General features: G+C 35.3%; 1 protein-coding gene across 2 annotated transcripts in view; it reads left to right on the top strand.

Moving 5' to 3' along the window:
- The window catches only part of LOC114929992 (uncharacterized), a 312,459-nt gene that overhangs the window by 69,489 nt on the left and 222,055 nt on the right, over positions 1 to 20,915 (top strand). For both annotated transcript variants that reach the window (XM_085489768.1, XM_085489770.1), the window contains one exon: positions 17,344 to 17,389. In XM_085489768.1, coding sequence (XP_085345894.1) covers positions 17,344 to 17,389 — 46 coding nt within the window. The remainder of the gene's footprint in view (positions 1 to 17,343; positions 17,390 to 20,915) is intronic.

The raw sequence follows: 20,915 nt of genomic DNA, 5'->3' as shown, positions 1-20,915 counted from the left end.
AACTTTGAACTGGTTTACCAGAAATCAAAAAACCCGAGAAATTTAGTTAATATATAAGATTATCTAGTGCCCGATCGTTCATTTTTTTGAAAAATTAATTTGCGACAAAATGGCGGCTGTTCAAATTTGAAGGTATGATTTTGCTACCAAAAATTCGCTCGTTTTTTTATTATTAAAAAAAAAATACGCAACGAAAAAACAAAAGCCACGATCGGGCACTAGATTTTTTAGTATTAAAGATGTCTACCAAATTTTATTTCAATCGATGCAGCGGTTTTCGAGATATTTTGGTCACCGATTTTAAAAATGCTGTTTTGAGAAAAACGCATTTGAAGTTTCAAATTAAGTTCACAACCAAATAATATATTTATATATATATTTATATATATTATTTATTTATATATATTTTGGCTTTGTATAGAGACCGCTTTTGTCCGCGTCGCAGCTGCCGTTCGATACCTGAGATCCGTTTCTGTACCCTGCTTCTAAACAGCAGGATACGTTCACACCAGTACACCTTTAAACTCACATAACTTCGTTAATTTTTGTCGAATCGACTTAAAATTTGCAGGGAATATTTTTGAAAGTATGTACTTTAAGAAAATATCAAAATCCAAAAATCGATTTTTTTGAAGTTTGCAGGTAGGTATAACCCCTTAACAATCTGTAGCGTCAAAAATAAAGCTCAGATTAAAAAATGGCTCAGGACTTTTCGATTTAGTTTATCGTCCTGCGTCCGATGATGTGGTTTGTATACCTTTGTTCAGTTACACCCTATATAATAATATAAAACATACATCACTGCGGAAAAAAATTAGCCACGCGAGGAAGAAGCCGCTTCGCGCGCGTCGCGGGATACAAGAAGATTTAATTATATATCTCATCGCGGCAGCGTCGTCTCGGTGTAAGTATCTTAATTCAGCAGATATCTCTCCGGTACAGATGCTCTCGGAGGCGAGAAGAAAGTCAAAATTATACGACGGACGTACGTGCGGCGTACGCAAACTCCTCCTAGTCTCTCGTTTTAGTTGGAAATTCTGTTCTTTTCCTCTCTCTCTCTCTCTCTCTCTCTCTCTCTCTTCTTTAAACATCAAACTCTCGATAATATGCTCGAACGCAAAGTCTTCCGGAGGTTAGGGCGCAATTGGACTCGCGGTTTGGACCGATTCGATCCAGCAAAATGGCGGCGCCGCGTTACGACGCGACGTAAACGTAAGAGGGATATGTGGAATGGCGCGATTTTACGTTTCACTTCGAGCCTCTCTCGCTTTTGCTCCCATGACATGCCTATCTCTCCATGGCGAGGCATCTCCCAGGAATGGGGATGCTTTCTCCTCGGATATATCCGCTCTGGGTAAATGGATGGACCTTAGGAATTCTCCACAGTAGACAAGTTTGTGTTTTCTTGTTAAAAATGGTCCCCGTTAAAAGTTTGCTGTCAATTTAACATATTGGCTGTTGTGTTAATGGAACTTGAATGTTAAATTATTAAAGCAATTGAAACAAGATGTAAAAATAACACAGTGTGCATCTATTTTCAGTTTTACACAATAAATATGTACGTTCTGGTTTATTAACAACAAGATTGATCTGTTGAAATTTACAAAATAACATGTTGATTTTTTTATTTTATAATTTATAATATAAGTGAGGATGATAAAATTTAGATTAATTTTTACATTAAAACTATCTTAATTTTACATAAAATTTATTTCAAATAATTTAAAATTGTGTGTTTATTTTGTGTTAAAACATTAATACACAGTATTTGTGTCTTTATTTAACATATCCATTATCATTACATTAAATTGACACAAGAATTTCTATGGACCGTTTGGGACACCGGTTAAAAATTTAACACAAATTTTTCAACTGTGATCCCTTTTCGTCCAAACAACACCTCGTCTGAAACCATTAATATTTTCGTCTAATTACGATATCAAGCGATATCGGTAATCTCTATCGCGAGTTACCTGTCAAACTTTCGTTTACGATCGATCGTGCGCGATCGGAGCACAATCTTGCGAATTACATATATACAATACAACGGCGTAATATAACAGATATAGAGCTCATACATTTTGACTGCCAAGTGTTATCGTAAAAACTCTCGATAGCGTATCGATTTGCGACACTTGGGCTTCGAGGGGCGAGAATTTTTCTGCAGAACGTCCTCTTTTCCGAGACCTTTTACATCGCGACGGGAATCGGCGCGCACGAGCGAGCGCTTAGCGAATATGGTTCATTCATCGCGCGATTCGCCTAGGAGAGAAGAGTTACTCGTTCTCTTCCCCACAAGGTTATTCCTGCGCAAATACTCGGGAAAAGGGTTGGAAGGCCGACTTGCTGGAAGGAATGGCCGGATCGGGGCACGTGCCGAACGATATCCACTTCCCTCCATCTCTCACGCTTCATTCTTCATTGAACGGAATTGGCGGTATACGCCAACTGTTATAGCTATCGTTACGCTCATTCTATTATAGCCCCGGGAGACAATTATGGGCCGGTAATGGGCCACGAGCTCCAAACGGTTATTGTGGCGCGCCAATTTCTTTCGAGCTCTCCTTCTCTCTCCTTTGTCTTTGACAGGATCGACGAAAACTCACACTCAGCCACTGACCGCTACGAGAAAGTCGCGATAATCGTGGATTCTGTTTATAGAGGACCCATGTCGAGTTGGTCCGCCCGACTTTTAAAAAATAAAAAATCTAATACCGTATCATAATGAGCTTCTAAATCCCGCAAATTAAAAATTTTGAGCTCGTCGCATTGAGCAGGAATTTAATTCTTTTTGTGGGGGCCTGAGTTGACGTAGATTCAGCCCAATACTTAATAGTGAATCTTTGCGGTATAATTAGGAGCTATTTATGAGCTTTTAAATTATTATAGTTTAGATTTTTGAGATCATTCCTTAAATTCCAAAAGCAGCCCTTTAATTGAAAAAATCTAATACTGTATAATAATGAACTTTTATATCCTGGAAATTAAATATGTTGAGCTAGTCGTATCGGGCAAAAATTTAACACTTTTTGTGAGAGGGCTGAGTCGACATCGACGTAAAAATAGAAGTATTGAGTGAATCTTTGCGGTAGAATTAGGAGCTATTTCTGAGTTTAAACGAATATAGTTTTTTGAATTTGAGTTCTTCAATCGATTATGATCGCTATTTACGAGAAAAATTTTGTTTAAAACAACATTAATTAACAAGTTTTTTAATACGAATAATTGTCGAGCTCCTAATTTTTTAATAAGACTTCATTCTTGTGTTTATATAGAGGGAATTGACATTCATTAATCTCTTTGACGCCGCGGAGCTTTTTTCCCCTAAAGACAATTGCATTTAAATAGAGGAAACGATATATTTACGGGGTAATTAATTAGATAACGTGACGTTTTCAGGCACACATGTAATATTCATTAATCTTTTGTGTTGTACGTTTTGTACGAGATAATGATAAAGTAGAATTAAATGCGATAAATAACATGTGTTAATCACGCATGCTTTTATTCAAGTAACCTGGATATTAGCGGAATCACGAACAATACAAAACTGATTTAGTTTTAAATATTCAATTCTCTTTTGAACGCGGAATGCGTTCTCTCCGCGTGCTGCTTTTGTGCTGTCGCGACAAATATTCTTTCTCAAAGCGAAATCCTTTCATAATCCGCTACAATGGACAAAATATGTTTTACGCAGTTTCATATATTTTCGACGCACACGATGATGATCGTTATTATTTTACTTTCATCCCCGAAAGTCGGCCGCGAATGAATTATTGCAGCGAAGAACATGAAGAAGAAGAAGAAGACAGACTCCGTCTCTCGATCATTTAAAATGTCGGTGCGCGCGATTTTATTCCGTCGAGTCTCGACGGAGGGAAACGCCGGAAGGATTTTCGAGAACTAACTAAGACGGCGTTCTCCAGTGTAATCCCTCGTATCGTCCTCCCTTACGCGCACGGAAGTTGGAATTTTCAAAGTAGCGAAGCTAATGCGTTCGTCCGACGACGCGCGGTTTCATCCACGAGGTCGAGTCGAGGCTGTATAGTTAAGAGTTGCCCCGCGGGTGTTGAGAAAATGTTTCAGGTCATACGCGATTTTAGCGGAAGAATACCGCAATGTCGCAATCGCGTTATTTTCAATACGGTTCGCGCGAATTAAATAATTACGCAGGGTGCTTAAATATGTATTAACGGAAGAAAGAAATGTATTTTATTATCGCAATTAATATTTAAGCTTTATTATTATTTACATCAACGTGAATTATTGATGGATATAAATCGGGACGGTGAGCGGCGTCAAATTATTTATCCCTTTGGCAAAATGCAAAATTCACCAAATGATGAACCTTCTGATGCTTCTTTATTTTTTAAACGCGGTTTGAAACTTTGATTTTTTTTTCCCTCGCGCGCGTGACGAGATATCGAGCGATGTTCTAAGATTGGGGGAGCACTTCATAGAAAATTTATCGGAATCGCGATATTGCTATCGTGAAGAGAAGTCCGAATTTTTTTTTCTCGATCAGCGTTTCCCGATTTTCCAGCATTGTAACATTTCATTTTCCGGACGAGCTCGGATTCCTGGACTTCTAAGATCGCTCCCTTGTCTTCTTCAATTTAAAACTCACGGGCAAGAAACAAGCACTCAAAGCCCGGCGTGCTACTTACGGACAATTTGAATATTTTCCATCGGTACTGTGATCCGTTGAGAGGATCAATAAAATGTGGCAGTAATTGAAGAGTCCCTTTGCGCGCGGCAAACGCTAGTGCTCTTCCTCTTTTTGATATATCGAACAGAACGGAGAGAGAGAGAGAGAGAAAGAGAGAAAGAGTGAGCCATATACAATCTTTTGTATATAAAATCGGGTCACGCGCGCTAGTTTATTAAATATATACGTTGCATAGCCGTCCAACAGAAATCGATTTATATCCGCGTCCGTACGCTCGCGCGATTTTTAATTTCGGTAAACCTCGTCCTCCGCTAATGCACAAACATATAAAACGTGTATTAATAGTTTTCGGATACGTCGTCATACTCCGTGCATGTGTGTCATCATTTCGCGAGATTTTCCAAGAGCGAACTATCGAAATAAATCTTTATCTGTTGTCGAATATATACACTACCGCTGAAAAGTATTTGCCCACCTAGGTAAATTGTGTTTAAATGATTATAAATAATGACTATAAACGACTATAAATTAATGACTATACATGTGCTATCAAGTAATGACTATTAAGTAATGACTATACATGTGCTATAAAGTAATGACTATACATGTGCTATAAAGTAATGACTATTAAGCAATGACTATTAAATAAATGACTATAAATGATTATAAATTAATGACTATACATGCGCTATAAAGTAATGACTATTAAGCAATGACTATTAAATAAATGACTATAAATGACTATAAAATTTGTCTATTACTCTTTCCGGCCTTTTGAAGTCCAACAATTATGCCTCTCTTCTCTTCAGATAATTCCTTTTTTTATTTAAAAAAAAGAGTCATAAATATCTTATCTGACTTTGTAGTTATCTGTTAGTAAAGAAGTGATATTTATAATATAGCTATTGAGAACGACTTTTCATTAACGCGTAAACAATAAACATCGATGAAAGGCAATAGACACAATTTAGTTTTCGAGTTTTCTCTTAAATTAAGGATGGGCAAATATTTTTGAGCGGTAGTGTAGTTACGGACTGCGTGTGGAAAATTGCAGTTGCGTTTTGCGTTTCGTTCATTCGCGAAGCAATATGCGTAGCATATTTCGGGGAACAAAAATTAATTCTAATTATTTTCAAATTATTTTATTATTCGCGAATTAAATATTTTATTCGGGAGAGAACGGGAAGGTAAGAGAGCTATGCATTAAAAAAGAATTAACTTGACTAAACCTTTCAACTAAATTACTATTTTGTTAATTGAACATGTATTAGTATGTTATATTTAATTTAAATATTTTTACATGTTCAATTAACAAAATATTTAGTTGAACGATTTATTAAAGTTAACAACTCTTTTCTTTCAATGTACGGTGACCGTATTTTCCAAGAGAAAATAAAGGACAAATTTGAAAATTTTGGAGCTTTGTTTCAACATATTTTCAGCAGAAAAAATAATTCTGTGACTATTAGAAGTCTCCGTTTTTATTCTTGTAATTTGAAATTGATTCGTGACTATGTTGAAATAAAAATATTTTGGTTTCTTAAATAGGTTGAGGTCAAGTTAAATTTTTTTTTCAGCGTGCAGATAACTCGTATTTCAAAAATGTATCTAATAGTTTCAACCGAATTCTCTCGTCGGATACGGTTAACCGAGTTGAAAAACGATATTATCCGGAAAAAGCGATATATTGATCGCGAAACCGCAGTTTTTCATATTTCTTTTACGTCCATTCGTAAACATCTGAGAGCAGGCAAATGCGCGTCGGTTAACAACACATTCGTTCGGACAAATGTTTAATTGCGAGATGAGAGGACGCGATAGGGAAGAGAAAGAGCCCCGAGCTCTGTGTGCGAGTGATCTGTTGTGCCTCGAGGTTGCCCGCATACGTTTTATTCTTCCGAAGCGACCAGCCGCACGACTGTTACAATTATAATGCCGGCTTTTATTACGCGACGTGGTGGACGAAAAGCAGTTACGATATCTCTTCCTGTGTGCACGACTATACGGTGTTGGCGCCATTTCCGGAACGACACTAGGCAGCCGAGCGTCGTGTTAACGGGATTGAGTTAATTCGAAGTCAAGATAGTAAACTACGTTCCCTCGTTCATAAATACAAGTGGTCCGGGCAAGTGGCCTCTTTGTCATCGGTTTGTCGGGCGTGCGAAACGCGACAAGTGCCATTTCGCGTAATGAGACTCACACAAAACGGCCAGCCGAAATATCAATCCGGCCTGTTAGATCTGGTCTCTCCGCACGAGACTTAATAACGTTACGTTACGTTACGTGAAGCTACAATCTTATTATAGCCATATTTTACATACATATGCATCAATTTACAATTACACGGGATAGCAAGAGCTTCTGTTCCGCATATATAGGGCATTCGTACACGTGCGCTATTCTGCAGAAATAATAAATTTTCTGAAGGATTCCGACGTATAGGGTGAATCTCAGAATTGGTGGATCATTTGGGCTTCTTTTCTCAAATGTTGTATAAGCGATTGGAAAATATTAACAAAACCATAGTCTTCGATTAACTTCAAATAGAGTTTATTTTAATAGAATTTTAATTTGCAAAAATACATGATGGTAAAAATTGGGGATATGCAAAAAATGATGGTGTGAGGAAAAATTGTATCCAAATAATTTCAGGAATCTGCCATTAACAGGTGATCCGTTAATTCTGGAACATCCTGTATGAAAAAGGTGAATAAAAATTAGAATAGCGAATAATTAATACTGATAATAATTGATAAACTAATTGTAGAGAAAAAATCAATTTAGACGTGCGCTATTCTGCAGAAATAATAAATTCTATGAAGGATTCCGACGTACAGGGTGAATCTCAGAATTGGTGGATCATTTGGATTTTTTTCTCAAATGTTGTATAAGCGATTAGAAAATATTAACAAAACCATTCTTCAATTAACTGCAAATAGTTTATTTTAATAGAATTTTAATTTAAGACTTAGTTGCAAAATTATATGATGACAAAAATTGGGAACATGCAAAAAATGATAGCTTGAGGAAAAATCGTCTCTAAATAATCTCAGGAATCTGATATTATTAATAAGTGATCTGCTAATTCTGGAACACCATATTCATACAAAAAGTATGTCAATTTAAGATATGAAAAAGGCTCGTGGAATGGCAAATAATGAACACATTAATAATAATTGAAGAGGAATTTAAAACCAATTTTGCGTATGTGGCTCTTATTAGTTCTTTTGCAACCTGGACTTTTGCACAGATTTTCCTTCGTCAGGCTTCGTAAGAGCTACTTTAAATAAAGTTGTGAATAATTTGCTGAAGAGAGAGTCGCTTGATGTTTTCTTACACTATCACTTTGCTCACTATACGATTGTTGCGACGTTAGAAGTAGGATGCACTGAGCTTTGCGATGCATTCAAACGCGCTTGCAATAGCTATGCTTCTACTACTGCGATTCAATGGTATTATTGTTCGCCGAGTACGTAGTCGCAAAGCATACGGTTATAGTCAGCTAAGAGTTCCGTTACCATTGCGCTGTGCAATGGCACTAATCCTTATGTGAAGGATACCCTAGGCTGCGTCTCTCTTGTGTTCGAACTAATTATACGCTCGCGAGAAATACATCCACACAGAGAGAATTTTTTCTTTGAATTTACCCTGAAAATCATAGTCATCGTGCGACAATATATGTTATTGGAAGAATCTTATAAAAGATTCTCTCATTAATATTTACCATAATAAAAATATTCATATGTACATAGTAAAATTAATCGAACATATTTTATATCTTAATATTTTTTATCGTGGTGTAAATATTAATCAGAGAAACTCTAATAAAATTCTTCCATGATTATCATGATTTTTAGGGTAACTACTAACAATAAGGGTAAAATTCTTTCTATATATAATTAAAGGGAGTAATGTGTAATGTTTCATTTTAAATAAAAAAATGATCAAATATTCTCGAGCTTGTAAACAAAATTTATTCCAATAAGGAATAGCTTCTTCTCTTCCTCTTTTAATTATAATTCTTATATCGATAGAGCCCAACAAATGAATCCTGATTGATTCTATTATATACATACACAAAGAGAATTTTCTTAGAATTTACCCTGAAAATCATCGTAATCGTGGGACATTATGGACAAATTTTATAAGAGTTTCTCTCATTAATATTTACCACAATAAGAAACATTAATATGTACATAGTAAAATTAATCGAACATATTTTATATCTTATTGTGGATATTAATATTTTGTGCTAAATATTTATCAGAGAAACCCTAAATCTTAATATTACTAAGAATTTATTAAGAATTTACTATGTATGGTACGTAGTAAAATTTACTATGCACATATTAATATTTTTTGTGATAAATATTAATCAGAGAAACTCTTATAAGATTCTTCCAATACCATATTGTCGCACGATTACCATGATTTCCGGGGTAAATTTGAAGAGAAAATTCCGTGCACCTTCACGTAGGAGACACGCAATTTTTATAAACCGTAATTTTCGATAAAAGCCACCCTCTCGTTCCTCGTATCTCTCTTTCACTCGGCGTGCCATTGAGTGGTTTTCTTGTTTTCTCCAAGTCGGCTCCTTTTTCCGCCCTTTCAGATTGCACGGAGCTTTAATTTCTCCTCGAAGGTCCTTCGCTACTTTTCCCGATACTCGGACTCGAGTCGAGTCGAATCGGATCGGCGGCGGCGGCTTCGTTTCCGTTTCGACGAGGAAATAATAAAGGTCGATTCTCGACGCTGGAAATTAATGTCGCGCGCCTGGGGAATTTATTGTTATTAACTCGCGGCTATATCTATCTGCGTGAGGAAAAATTATGTGTTTTTTTTTTTTTTTTTTTTGCCGAAATTTATTTAGCAATGATCCGACAGAGAGTAATGGGTTTTTTTTTCTGACAGCCGAATCACACATATAATTTACGGACGTTGTATTGGAATAGTTTTTTTTTTTTTTATTTAATATTACGGGATTAATTTTTCTAATACTCTCTTTGTTCCGTGGAAATATTTTAATTCGTATATAATATTCGCACGGTATCATGTATCGGAGCATTCCGATGCATCGCGTATCGAAAATATGCAAACTAATCAAAAATATAAGATTATCGAGGTATTTTAACAAAAAAAATTTAACCATATTTTCTATATGCATATCTGAGATATGATTTAACGTATTTGCGCTACGTTGTAATATTTCAATTTCCAATATTGACTGCTGCGCGGAGGAAAGTGTATATATAACGAAAGATATCGGGATCGTGGGAAAATGTAAATTCGCGGTGCACCGACAAATACAAAGTTAAGTAATTTGTGACGTGATATTTCAGCGGTTATCAGCGATATGCGAAGAAAGCGCGTCGAAAAACGCGGATTAAAAGAGAAACAAAAATAAACGGTGAATTAAGAGGAACGGCTCTTAGAGTAAAAAGCATTTCTTCATAAAATTTCGCCGACTTATAAAACGAATAGACGAAAGAATGAAGCCTCTAAAAATATGCGATTAATTCTCTTTCGTTTTCCTACCGCACAGCTGGCGTCCAATTAATAGAATTATATGAACAATGACGTTTAGAAATCAATCAGGATTCATTTGTTGGATTCTATCGATATAAGAATTATAATTCAAAGAGGAAGAGAAGGCGCTATTCCTTATTGGAATAAATTTTGTTTACAAGCTCGAGAATATTTGATAATTTTTTTTTGTTTAAAATGAAACATCACGCTCTACACATTACTCCCTTTAATTATATATGTATAATGGAATTAGTCGAGATTCATTTGTTGGACTCTATCGATATAAGAATTATAATAAAAAGAGGAAGAGAGCACAGTTGAAAAATTTTAACATAAAAAATAAATGCTTCAAATAATTTAAAATAAATTTTGTGTAAAATTAACATACTTCTAATGTAAAAATTAACAAAAAATATGTTAATTTTAAATTTTATCATCCCTATTTATATTATAAAATAGAAAACCAACATTTTTTCCTGTAAATTTTAACAGATAAATCTTGTGATTAATAAAGTAGAACATATTTATTGTGTAAAATTAAAAATAGATGTACATTGTGTTATTTTAACATTTTTTTCACTTGTTTTAATAATTTAACATTGAAGTTCAATTAACAGAACAGTAATATGTTAAATTAATACATGAATGTGTTAAATATTTAACACCAAAATTGTAACGGAGACCGTTTTTAACAAGGAAACACAAATCTTTCTACCGTGAAGGAGATTCCTTATTGGAACAAATTTGGTTTACAAGCTCGAGAATACTTGACAATTTTTTTTATTACGCTATACATATCGCATATTACTCCCTTTAATTATATACAGGGTGTCCGGACCAATGATTAAGGGCGGATTCTCTGGCCAATTTGAAGACGATTTTTCCTTAGCAAAAATGTTGAGAAAAAAATGGATTTTTTGAAAACTAAACGTTTTGGAGTTAAAAGTCTAACATAATTACATTCTTCAGTTAATTTCAGGTAGAGTTTACTATAATAAAATTTTAATTTGAGGCTTATAGTTATAAAAATACATAATGACAAATATTGGAAAGTTGTAAAAAATGATGACCCTTTTCGACATTTTCGCTGAGGAAAACTCGTTCCCAAATTGACCAAAGAATTCATTTGTAATCGTTGGTCCGTTAATTATCGGACACCCTGTACATGTATAATAGAGCAGCGGGGGAGTCCGGAAATATCCGAATTCGTAGCTTCTCTTTATAGGCCAAAGTTCACCCTTAGCTACAACGGCTAATGGATGAAATGGCTGTATTTGGTATTATTGCGCCACTGCCGTTACTTTCGTCGGGTGAACCTCCATTAGGTCCTCTCTCCCTCTCGCTCTTTCTCTCTCTCTAGGTGAGGCGAAATAATGAGTCGGAGTAGACGCGAGAGACGCCTCATTTCCATTTCCTTTTGGAGGCCTGCGCGCCGCGCGTTCGGGATACCCGGGAATTATTTACGCCACCTCTCTCTTCTGGCAACTCTGCTACGGCAGCCAATTATTATCGCGCGGTGGTGATGATAACGTCCCGTCGAAAATTTCCGCACTCTTCTCTAATATTGCTTCGAGGTACCGCGATGACCTCCTACTCCCTTTCTCCTCTTCCTCTTCTTCTCGCCTCGCGGTAACTATCCCGTAACTTTCTGCATTATAGCCGTGTTAACGAAACAATTGCCATCACAGCCTCAGGTAGCCGCTAGCTTCTCCTCTCCGGATTCCTCGGCGAGTGTATACATATATATTATATATATAGATGATCTCTCATTAAAAGTTGTTGGAAATTAGCGTTTTTGCGTCGTGTTTTTTTAATTCAATTTATAAATTTGAAGAGCAAGAGAGAGAGAGAGAGAGCTGATAAATTGTAAAAGATTTTGTCCGAGCAATATCTCTCGCTGGATCGAGAGAGCTATCTCTCGCTATCTGTCGAAAATTATTACGGATGTCTGTTATTATACGGAACCGTTCGTTTCCCGGTGTACGTAAAATTCATTTCGTTCGATCGTATCGCGTCTTCGTCGTATCCTTTGAGAATTAACGCGATCCGGAGACGGATATTTTTACGAGAGACCGTATATCGAAATCATCTCTAGCGTGTCCTCTTACAGTTTTATATACCGTCGGTTATAATTATATATCTTGCACTCCGTAGAATGAAACGTACATAGCGATAGACCGAACGGATAAAATAATTATTTTAATATTTTTTTAGCTCCACATTCGTTGGAAATATGATATAGCGTAATCGCGAGCGTTTCTCTGCCTCGGCAAAGTGACATCGGTTGTTCTAGTTCCGAAGATGTGTCCCCGATGTATTATATAGATTATATAGATTAATTATATAACACGCTATATAATTACCGCTTGCTAATGAAGTTATCGATCGCACTGTGTGTGCGCGCGTTTAATCAGGAAGGTCGAACTATAATAATTCTTACGAGCACGCACGATCCGCTTAATTATTTATCGAGAGGCGCAATTAATCTCGTAGAAAAAAAGAGAGTTTTATTTTTCGCGAGAAAATATCTGTGCCAGTTTCGAGGAAGGACCGATATACTCTCTCCTTGTTCGAAATAGATTAGCTCTCCTGAAACAGAGAGAGAGAGAGAGAGAGAGAGCATGCAAGAGCATGTAGCAGCGGAAATCAGAAGCAGCACTCAATTCGCAATCGACGGGCTCCGATGGGGCTGCTCATCTCCTTCAACATCTCCCACGTACACGTATCTAATCCCTCGAAACGTATCGAATGCGCGATAAAAAGCGCGCACGAAGCTCGAATTCTCGATTTAGCGTCAAAATAATTAAAAACAATCGTCGATCGATATAATAATATCGACATTAAAGATTAAATTCCAAGATATGAAGTCTAGGTCTCAAATGGGGTTTTTCTCCCCTTTAAATTAAACACCGGAACGAGTCGTTTATTATGTTTTTTTTTTGGATGCTGAATATGAATTTTAAATTGCTCCATCACGTCACAATTTTGAGTAATTTTTAATTATTATTATTTTTTTATTTTTCCAAAAATTATTACTACGATATGTGACGGAGAAGTTTTATTGTAATTAAAATAAAGTATGTTGTTAGGACTTTTAAGGGGATGCTGCCATTGTTCTGTTTTGCCGACTTGAAGTTAGGTTAGGTTTGCTTTTTATTGAATATACAGATTGCAAAGTACGAATCCTTTGATACAAGCTTTTAATCTCATTTTTATTATTCTTTCATGTCATCTCTATTGGGAACGCCATATTTTGTGCACAAATAAACTGCAGGACTTTTGTATTAAATAACTATTGTTATGAGGTGATGCAAACAGTCGATAAAAGCTGTAATTTTTTAACTTTTTTGTTTTTTTATACGAAATTACAGCGCTCCCCGTTCATTATTATCAGTATTTTAATTGTGGAGAAGGATTTTTCAATCTGTATAGCCAATAAAAATAAAAGTCCTTGAACTCAAAGTCGGTAAAACAGTCATGGTCAGTATCCCTTTAATCCTTAAAAAGAATTTTGGTCGGTTATGGTTATAAGATATCCATGGTTAAATATGAGCATTGACGATTTACTAAATACCTTTTGAAAATTTTCCATTGAATACGAATTTAATGTCAGATCTGTCAATGAAATATAGGGATATCAAAATTTAAAAAACTGTTTTTTTATATAAATCTTGAGTCTATCATTTTGAATTTGACAATTAGAACACTAGATTTGTATTTAAGATTAAATAAACATACACTGAAAAAATATTTGTGTAAAATTACACGATTATGCTAAAGTCGAAAAAACCCAGCATAATCATGCAATATTGCTACTTTATGGAAGATTATATATATTATAAGTAATTTCATATGAAATATATTCTTATATGTATTTTCAAGCTCAAAAATATTCCACTAAACATTGAATTACACATAGGAAATACTAGTAATGTATGTTATAAATAAAATGGATAAATGCTTATATAATAAGATTCTAATAAAGCAAAAATACTAAATTTAAAATTACAAATGACTTTTGCATAAAAATAGTAATTTTACCTATATTTTACACACATATATATTTTTACATTAATATGTATTTTCGCTTTAAAAAATATGGAAAAAATTACAGCGCTAAAGAATAAATGTTTCCAGTTTGAACAAGTAATTTCCATGTAAAAGTACATGTATTTTTTGAACGTTGCAATCGAAATCTATTTGTTAAATTGTGACCCAGGTAAAAATGTCTCGTGGAATAATTCGGAAAGCAGATTCGCATTGAAAAAAAAAAAAAAAAAAAAAACTATAAGAAACTGCTAGTTCTTTTTTCGTCTAACAGTGTTATATTTCACAGAGCTATTTTTCTCCTTCAACGCGCTCGGCGGATTTAGCGAGAAAATATACAAGATATTCGTCGATGGATCGATCCTCGCGAGAACTCGCGTGTTATCCGGCGCGAGCGAGTACGATTACATCTCGAGTCGATCGGGCGGCGATCGGCTTTATGTTTCTCGAGAGGTATTTTTCTCTCGGCGGGATACGAAGCGCGCATGTCGAAGTTATCCCTCCGAAAATAAAGCCTCGGTCGCGAGCACGAAGCTGCCGTTCGTGGCTCGGGCCACGACGTAAAGGAAGTTGCTCAACGACCGTTGCCTTTACTGTTTATACGATCCCCAATCCAATCTCCAGTCTGGGGATCTTTGAGAGAACGAGTCAACTTTTGGAGGAGTGTCACGACTCCCGGGCTGTCTCCTCCGATACTCGAGAACGAAATTACGATAACGAGGGATTTCGTAGCACGTTACACGATCCTCTCTCGCTCTTTCGTTCGTCTCCCGTCTCTCGCTATGAGATTCTTAAATTCCTAGAAGTGTGCTAACTTCCAGAAGTAACTTTCGCGAAATCTGGGAAAGAGAGAGAGAACGCGTTGGCATGGAAAGGAGGAAAGAGAGACGGAATTGGCGATAGTAATTGTGAGAATCTAGTCGGCGTTTTGCTGTTGACGAAATTGGAGAAATATATAACAAGTGCAACAACATCAGCAGCAATATCAGTAAGAAGCGGGGAGCAGCAGTAACCGTTTGAGATCGGTACGATTATTGTTTCCAGCAGAGTTTCCGCAGAGTCTCCTTCTCCCTTTCTTCCTAGCTCGCTTTCTCGGTCGTGACACAATTGGCGGAACACACACGGCAGTTTCAGTCTCGCGTATGTAAGGCAACTTACCCCTGGCTCTACGGCCGCCACTTGTTGCAAAAATGATAATGAAGTAATAACGGAAGAAATCGCTTACGCGATCGTTGCGGATTTTCCGCTCTTCCGCTTTCGCAACGATACCCTCGACGAAACGACTAAATCGCGCTGGACGGAAATTGCGAAAGTGTCCGAATTTATGGAATCGAAAGGTCCCGCGTTCAAAGAGCCGGTAATGGAGGAAAATAATGACGGATGCGAAAACACACACAGATATAGATTTTTATATCGACCATTGGACTTTTATTTCTCTCGTCTCTGAATAGTAAAATTAATCAAACATGTTTTATATCTTATTGTATAGATATTAATATTTTTTATTGTGATAAATATTAATCAGAGAAACTCTTATAAAATTTTTGCAATATTATCTCACAATGATTACCATGATTTTCAGGTAATGATTCAGGTTAAATTATATTTCTTAATAAATTTTGTAGATAATTAAGCAGAGAAATTTTAATAATTCTTTTAGAATTTGCCCTGAAAATTATGGTAATCATGGATAATATGGTATTGGAAGAATTTTATGAGTTTCTCTGATTATAATATTTACCACAATAAAAAATATTAATATGTACATAGTAAAATTAATCAAACATGTTTTACATATTATTGTATAGATATTAATATTTTTTATTATAGTAAATATTAATCAGAGAAACTTTAATAATTCTCCTAGAATTTACCCTGAAAATCATGAATTTTATAAGAGTTTCTCTGATTATAATACTTACCACAATAAAAAATATTAATATGTACATAGTAAAATTAATTAAACATGTTTTACATCTTATTGTATAGATATTAATATTTTTTATTGTGATACTTATTAATCAGAGAAACTGTTATAAAAATCTTGCAATATTATCTCACAATGATTACCATGACTTTCAGGTAATAGTTCAGGTTAAATTATATTTCTTAATAAATTTTGTAGATATTAATCAGAGAAACTTTAATAATTCTTTTTGAATTTGCCCTGAAAATTATGGTAATCATGGATAATATGGTATTGGAAGAATTTTATGAGTTTCTCTGATTATAATATTTACCACAATAAAAAATATTAATATGTACATAGTAAAATTAATCAAACATGTTTTACATATTATTGTATAGATATTAATATTTTTTATTATAGTAAATATTAATCAGAGAAACTTTAATAATTCTCTTAGAATTTATCCTGAAAATCATGATAATCGTGGGACAATATGATATTGGAAGTAGAACTTGTGATTCTAACCGATTAGTTGATTAATTGAAAATCGATTAATCGGTTAAATATGGTTTCAGTTAACCGATTAATCGCTGAAACTGATAAATTATTATTAGTTGAATAAATCTTTTTTTTCTATTTTTTAAATTTTTATTAGAATTTTATAGTAATATAATAATTGTGCAGTATTTGTACATGTCTAGACAGAAAAAAAGAAATGTCAAATTATACTCATATTAACGCAATTCATTGTTCTATACATAAACAATAATGTTAAAACAAAATAAATATATTAATCGACCGGAAAAACTGATTTAAAGATTAATCTATTTTAATCGGTAAATTCATTTTTAACTGGTTAAAGGATTAATTGAATTAATTGGTTTTCACGAACCTTAATTGAAAGAATTTTATGAGTTTCTCTGATTAATATTTACCACAATGAAAAATATTAATATGTACATGATAAAATTATTCAAACATTTTTTATATGTTATCGTGGATATTAATATTCTTTATTGTGTTGCAAATTTTTTATCAACGAAATTCTAATAAAATTCTTCTAATACCACATTGTGTTCCATGAGTACCATAATTTTCAGGATAAATTCTAAAAATAAGTTCTCGTTGTGTTATACGTATTATACAATATACACAGACATGTATATACATAATTTGAATATTTTGTTTTCAGATCCATGTATTGTGTACGTACTACAACTTCGTTGTTGCCCCTATCGGTGAGTGAGAAATTGTATATTTTAAAATTATTTTTGTCCTGCGTTTTAATAATGTTTTATTTCAGTAAATAATAATCGGAGAAAAATTCTTATAAAATTCTAATAAAAATACCATATTGTCCCCATGATTTTCCGGATAAATTCTAAGAGAAAATTCTCCTCGTGTATATATGTTTACGTCGAGGACAATCGAAAATCGCATTTCCGGCGTGCCACATATATCGACGCAAGAGTCAATATCAATAAAATAAAATATCTCGCGCATTATCTTACAAAATTTTATATGAAATAATAATCGCGCGCGACAACTTTCGGTGAGAATTTTTTCTTCCCTCCATCATTCTGAATACACTTAATCTCTCTTGTTACACTTACATCATCTGCACGTATAATCCGGTAAAATTAGACTTTGACTTCAACAAAATTATAATCAAGCTGAATTTTTGTGGAGATCTTTATTTCGATGTTCTAATAAAATCCTGAAAAGTACTCTTAATTTCAGTCAGAACGTATTTGCCATTATTTAGAAAACTATCAATTTTTCGAGAACAATAGTTATTATCAAAATTGTAGTTCATAAAATCCCCTATAAATAAGGTCCTTATACTTTTTTTCATGGAATTAATCGTTTCGAAGATATATAGCGAATTAAGTCTGAAAAAAAAATTAGAAATATTGCAACTTTACCGCAGGTTTTACTCAAAAACGATTAGTTGTACGAGAAAAAGTGTAATGACCTTTTTTGTAGAGAATTTCATGAGCTACAATTTTGATAATAACTATTTTTCTCGAAAAATTAATAGTTTTCGAGATAATGGCAAAAAAACTGAAATTCAGCTTGATTATACTTTTTTTGAAGTTTTCAAGTCTAATTTTACCGGACTACAGTATACATACACCCCGGGGGAAAGTTTGCAATTCACGAAGAAATTGCTGCGTGATCGTTCGCGAATTCCCCGGCTTTGTCGGCAGACGGGATTTTACACCGCGATGTTATTCTTCGCCGACCGGATCGGTCTTCTTCGGTATCTTGAGCGACAGAGCGAGAGAGAGAGAGAGAACTTGCGTTTGCCCAGCGAAAGAAAACGATTCGCGTTAAATGCAAACCGCGCACTTTAATCTATACTTTAATCCCTTAAGTCCCGCATTAAGTTGCACACGCGGTTACACGAGCGCGAAGTTTCTCCACGGGCCCGCGAGGCTAACGCAACTTGGACAGCGACCAAGATTTGTGCGTCCTGGGAGAGATCATTATTATCGATCTTCGATGTCGAGATTAGTTTAGGAAGTTCCGTTCGGGGAGATTTGCCGTTAAAAGCGGGAGCTTCGACGTCCTCGTCGTCTCTTGGAGCAATAATGCCTTCGATGCGCCCTGCCGCTTGCGCTAAATCCACGTCAATCAATCGGGGAATTAATGGAAATTTTTTCAGACCCTCTTGGGGATCGATATAATATCGAGCCCCCTCGATGGAGAATAAATTAGTCGAATCGATAGAAAAATCAATTCCTGACGTCGGGTTGGAAAAAACGAAGACAATGTGTATATTAGAGGGAAAAAGGAGAAATAGTCCGCGTCAGGCAGACGTCTCTCTAGAGTGGAACTTTTACGATATTTCTGCGGGCAATGCTGTTTTTCGCGGGAATGTATTTTACAGCGCCAAGCTAATCTCGCATAGGCGAAATATGACTGTCACACGCGCGGCGAAAAATTATGAAATAATGTCGGCGAATTCTCCTCCTCTGCCTGTTCAGTTTGGTGAGTGACGGGAAAGTTGTAATACCTGAAAAAAGGTATTGCCGTAATTGCGCGAAATATGCGGCGAATGTGTTCCCGAGGCGCGTGAAATCGCGCGAAAAATAGAATCCCTCTTCTTCGGCGGGAAATATTTCGCGATTTGAATGTATAAATCGCCACGACTGGGTCTTCGGAAGAAAGTCAATAGACACGTCGTCTCGTCGCTGAGTTTTCCCGAGTTTCGGGGGCCTCCTTCCTATCGTGTATCACCCCGAGCTCGTGAAACTGTCTTGATAAGCTTCTTTAGCATATAATATCCTAGGTGCGTTCTCCCGTCGAAGAGATAGGACATCTTGAGAAGACAATTTTGATAGTGCCCCGGGCGACGATTTGATAATAATCTGCCATCGACCATTACTTCATTACATCACGTAGCGTTACGTTAGCTGGTACTTGGCAAAGTTAGATTGTTAAGCGCGCGAGAGAGAAATTGAATTGCGCTCTCGAAGGGAGGGAGCTCGAGCAGGTCGCGTATCGGGAAAAATATAAATACACACGCGGATAAAAATCTTAATCCGTTGATGAGATATCACATAAATGTCCGACGGACGCGCACGCTAAAAATGATAAACGTCACGGCCGGGAATATGGCCGGAGAATAAATATCATGCAATTTCGTAGTTATGTTTGACTCTAATTCCTACATACGAGAGGCTGCTCCTCATATAATCCTCGTATATCTGTATTTATTATTACATTTATTTGCGCTAATAGCGGCGTTTTTTTTCTTTTTTTTTTTTAATATATCCCTCGCGAAAGTATTCTCCCCTCTACGTGCTTATCGTTTATCGATGTTGATGTAATTCGTTAACAAATTAATACCGATGACAGGCGGGTCAAGTAATTGATCGCGAGGTTAATTAATTTTAATATTTAATTTATTTCGCTGAGCGAACGAGTACACACGGGTTTTACGTATTTGAAAAATATGCGTTAGTGCGCGAGATTAAAAGGCATTTGTACGAAATAATTTAATTACAATTCCAGGGTACAAGCCGGGGCATTGCGAGAACGTGTGCGCCGCGTAACACTAATTCTAATAATGTTATCGATTCTGTCTATGACGCGAGAATGGAGAGCGATTAAATTCATGCATTGGAGCACTCAATGCCGATATATACACTCGTCGGAGAATAGCGGCCGCCGCAATGTTTGAGAACTGCTGTATATCGGGCGAGACACATTGCGTTATATGTCTAAAATGTATTATATAGTATAGTCCAGTAAAATTAAACTTGAAAAGGGCAAAACTTGAAGAAAATTATAATCAAGCTGAATTTTTGGGGAGACCTTCATTTCGATGTTCTAATGAAATCCTGAAAAGTATCCTTATAATTTCCGTCAGAGCGTTTTTTATGGGGGATAAAAAGGAGTGAATTTTAGTTTTTTGCCATTATCTCGAAAACTATGAATTTTTCGAGAAAAATAGTTATTATCAAAATTCTAGCTCATGAAATTCTCTACAAAAAAGGTCATTATACTTTTTTTCGTACAACTAATCGTTTTTGAGTAAAACGTGCGGTAAAGTTGCAATAGATAGTCACATACTATATAATACCGTAGTAATGTACACATTTTCTTTCAGACTTAATTCGCTCTATATCTTCGAAACGATTAATTCCAGGAAAAAAAGTATAAGAACCCTTTTTGTAGGAAATTTTATAAACTACAATTTTGGTAAGAACTATTTTTCTCGAAAAACTGATAGTTTTTGAGATAATGGCAAAAAAC

Source organism: Nylanderia fulva, unplaced genomic scaffold, assembly GCF_048542155.1.
Source record: "Nylanderia fulva isolate GAGA-0341 unplaced genomic scaffold, ASM4854215v1 Scaffold9, whole genome shotgun sequence".
In the NCBI taxonomy this organism is placed as follows: domain Eukaryota; kingdom Metazoa; phylum Arthropoda; class Insecta; order Hymenoptera; family Formicidae; genus Nylanderia; species Nylanderia fulva.
The sequence above is the reverse complement of the archived record's forward strand: the minus strand, read 5'-3'. Positions and strand labels throughout refer to the sequence as shown.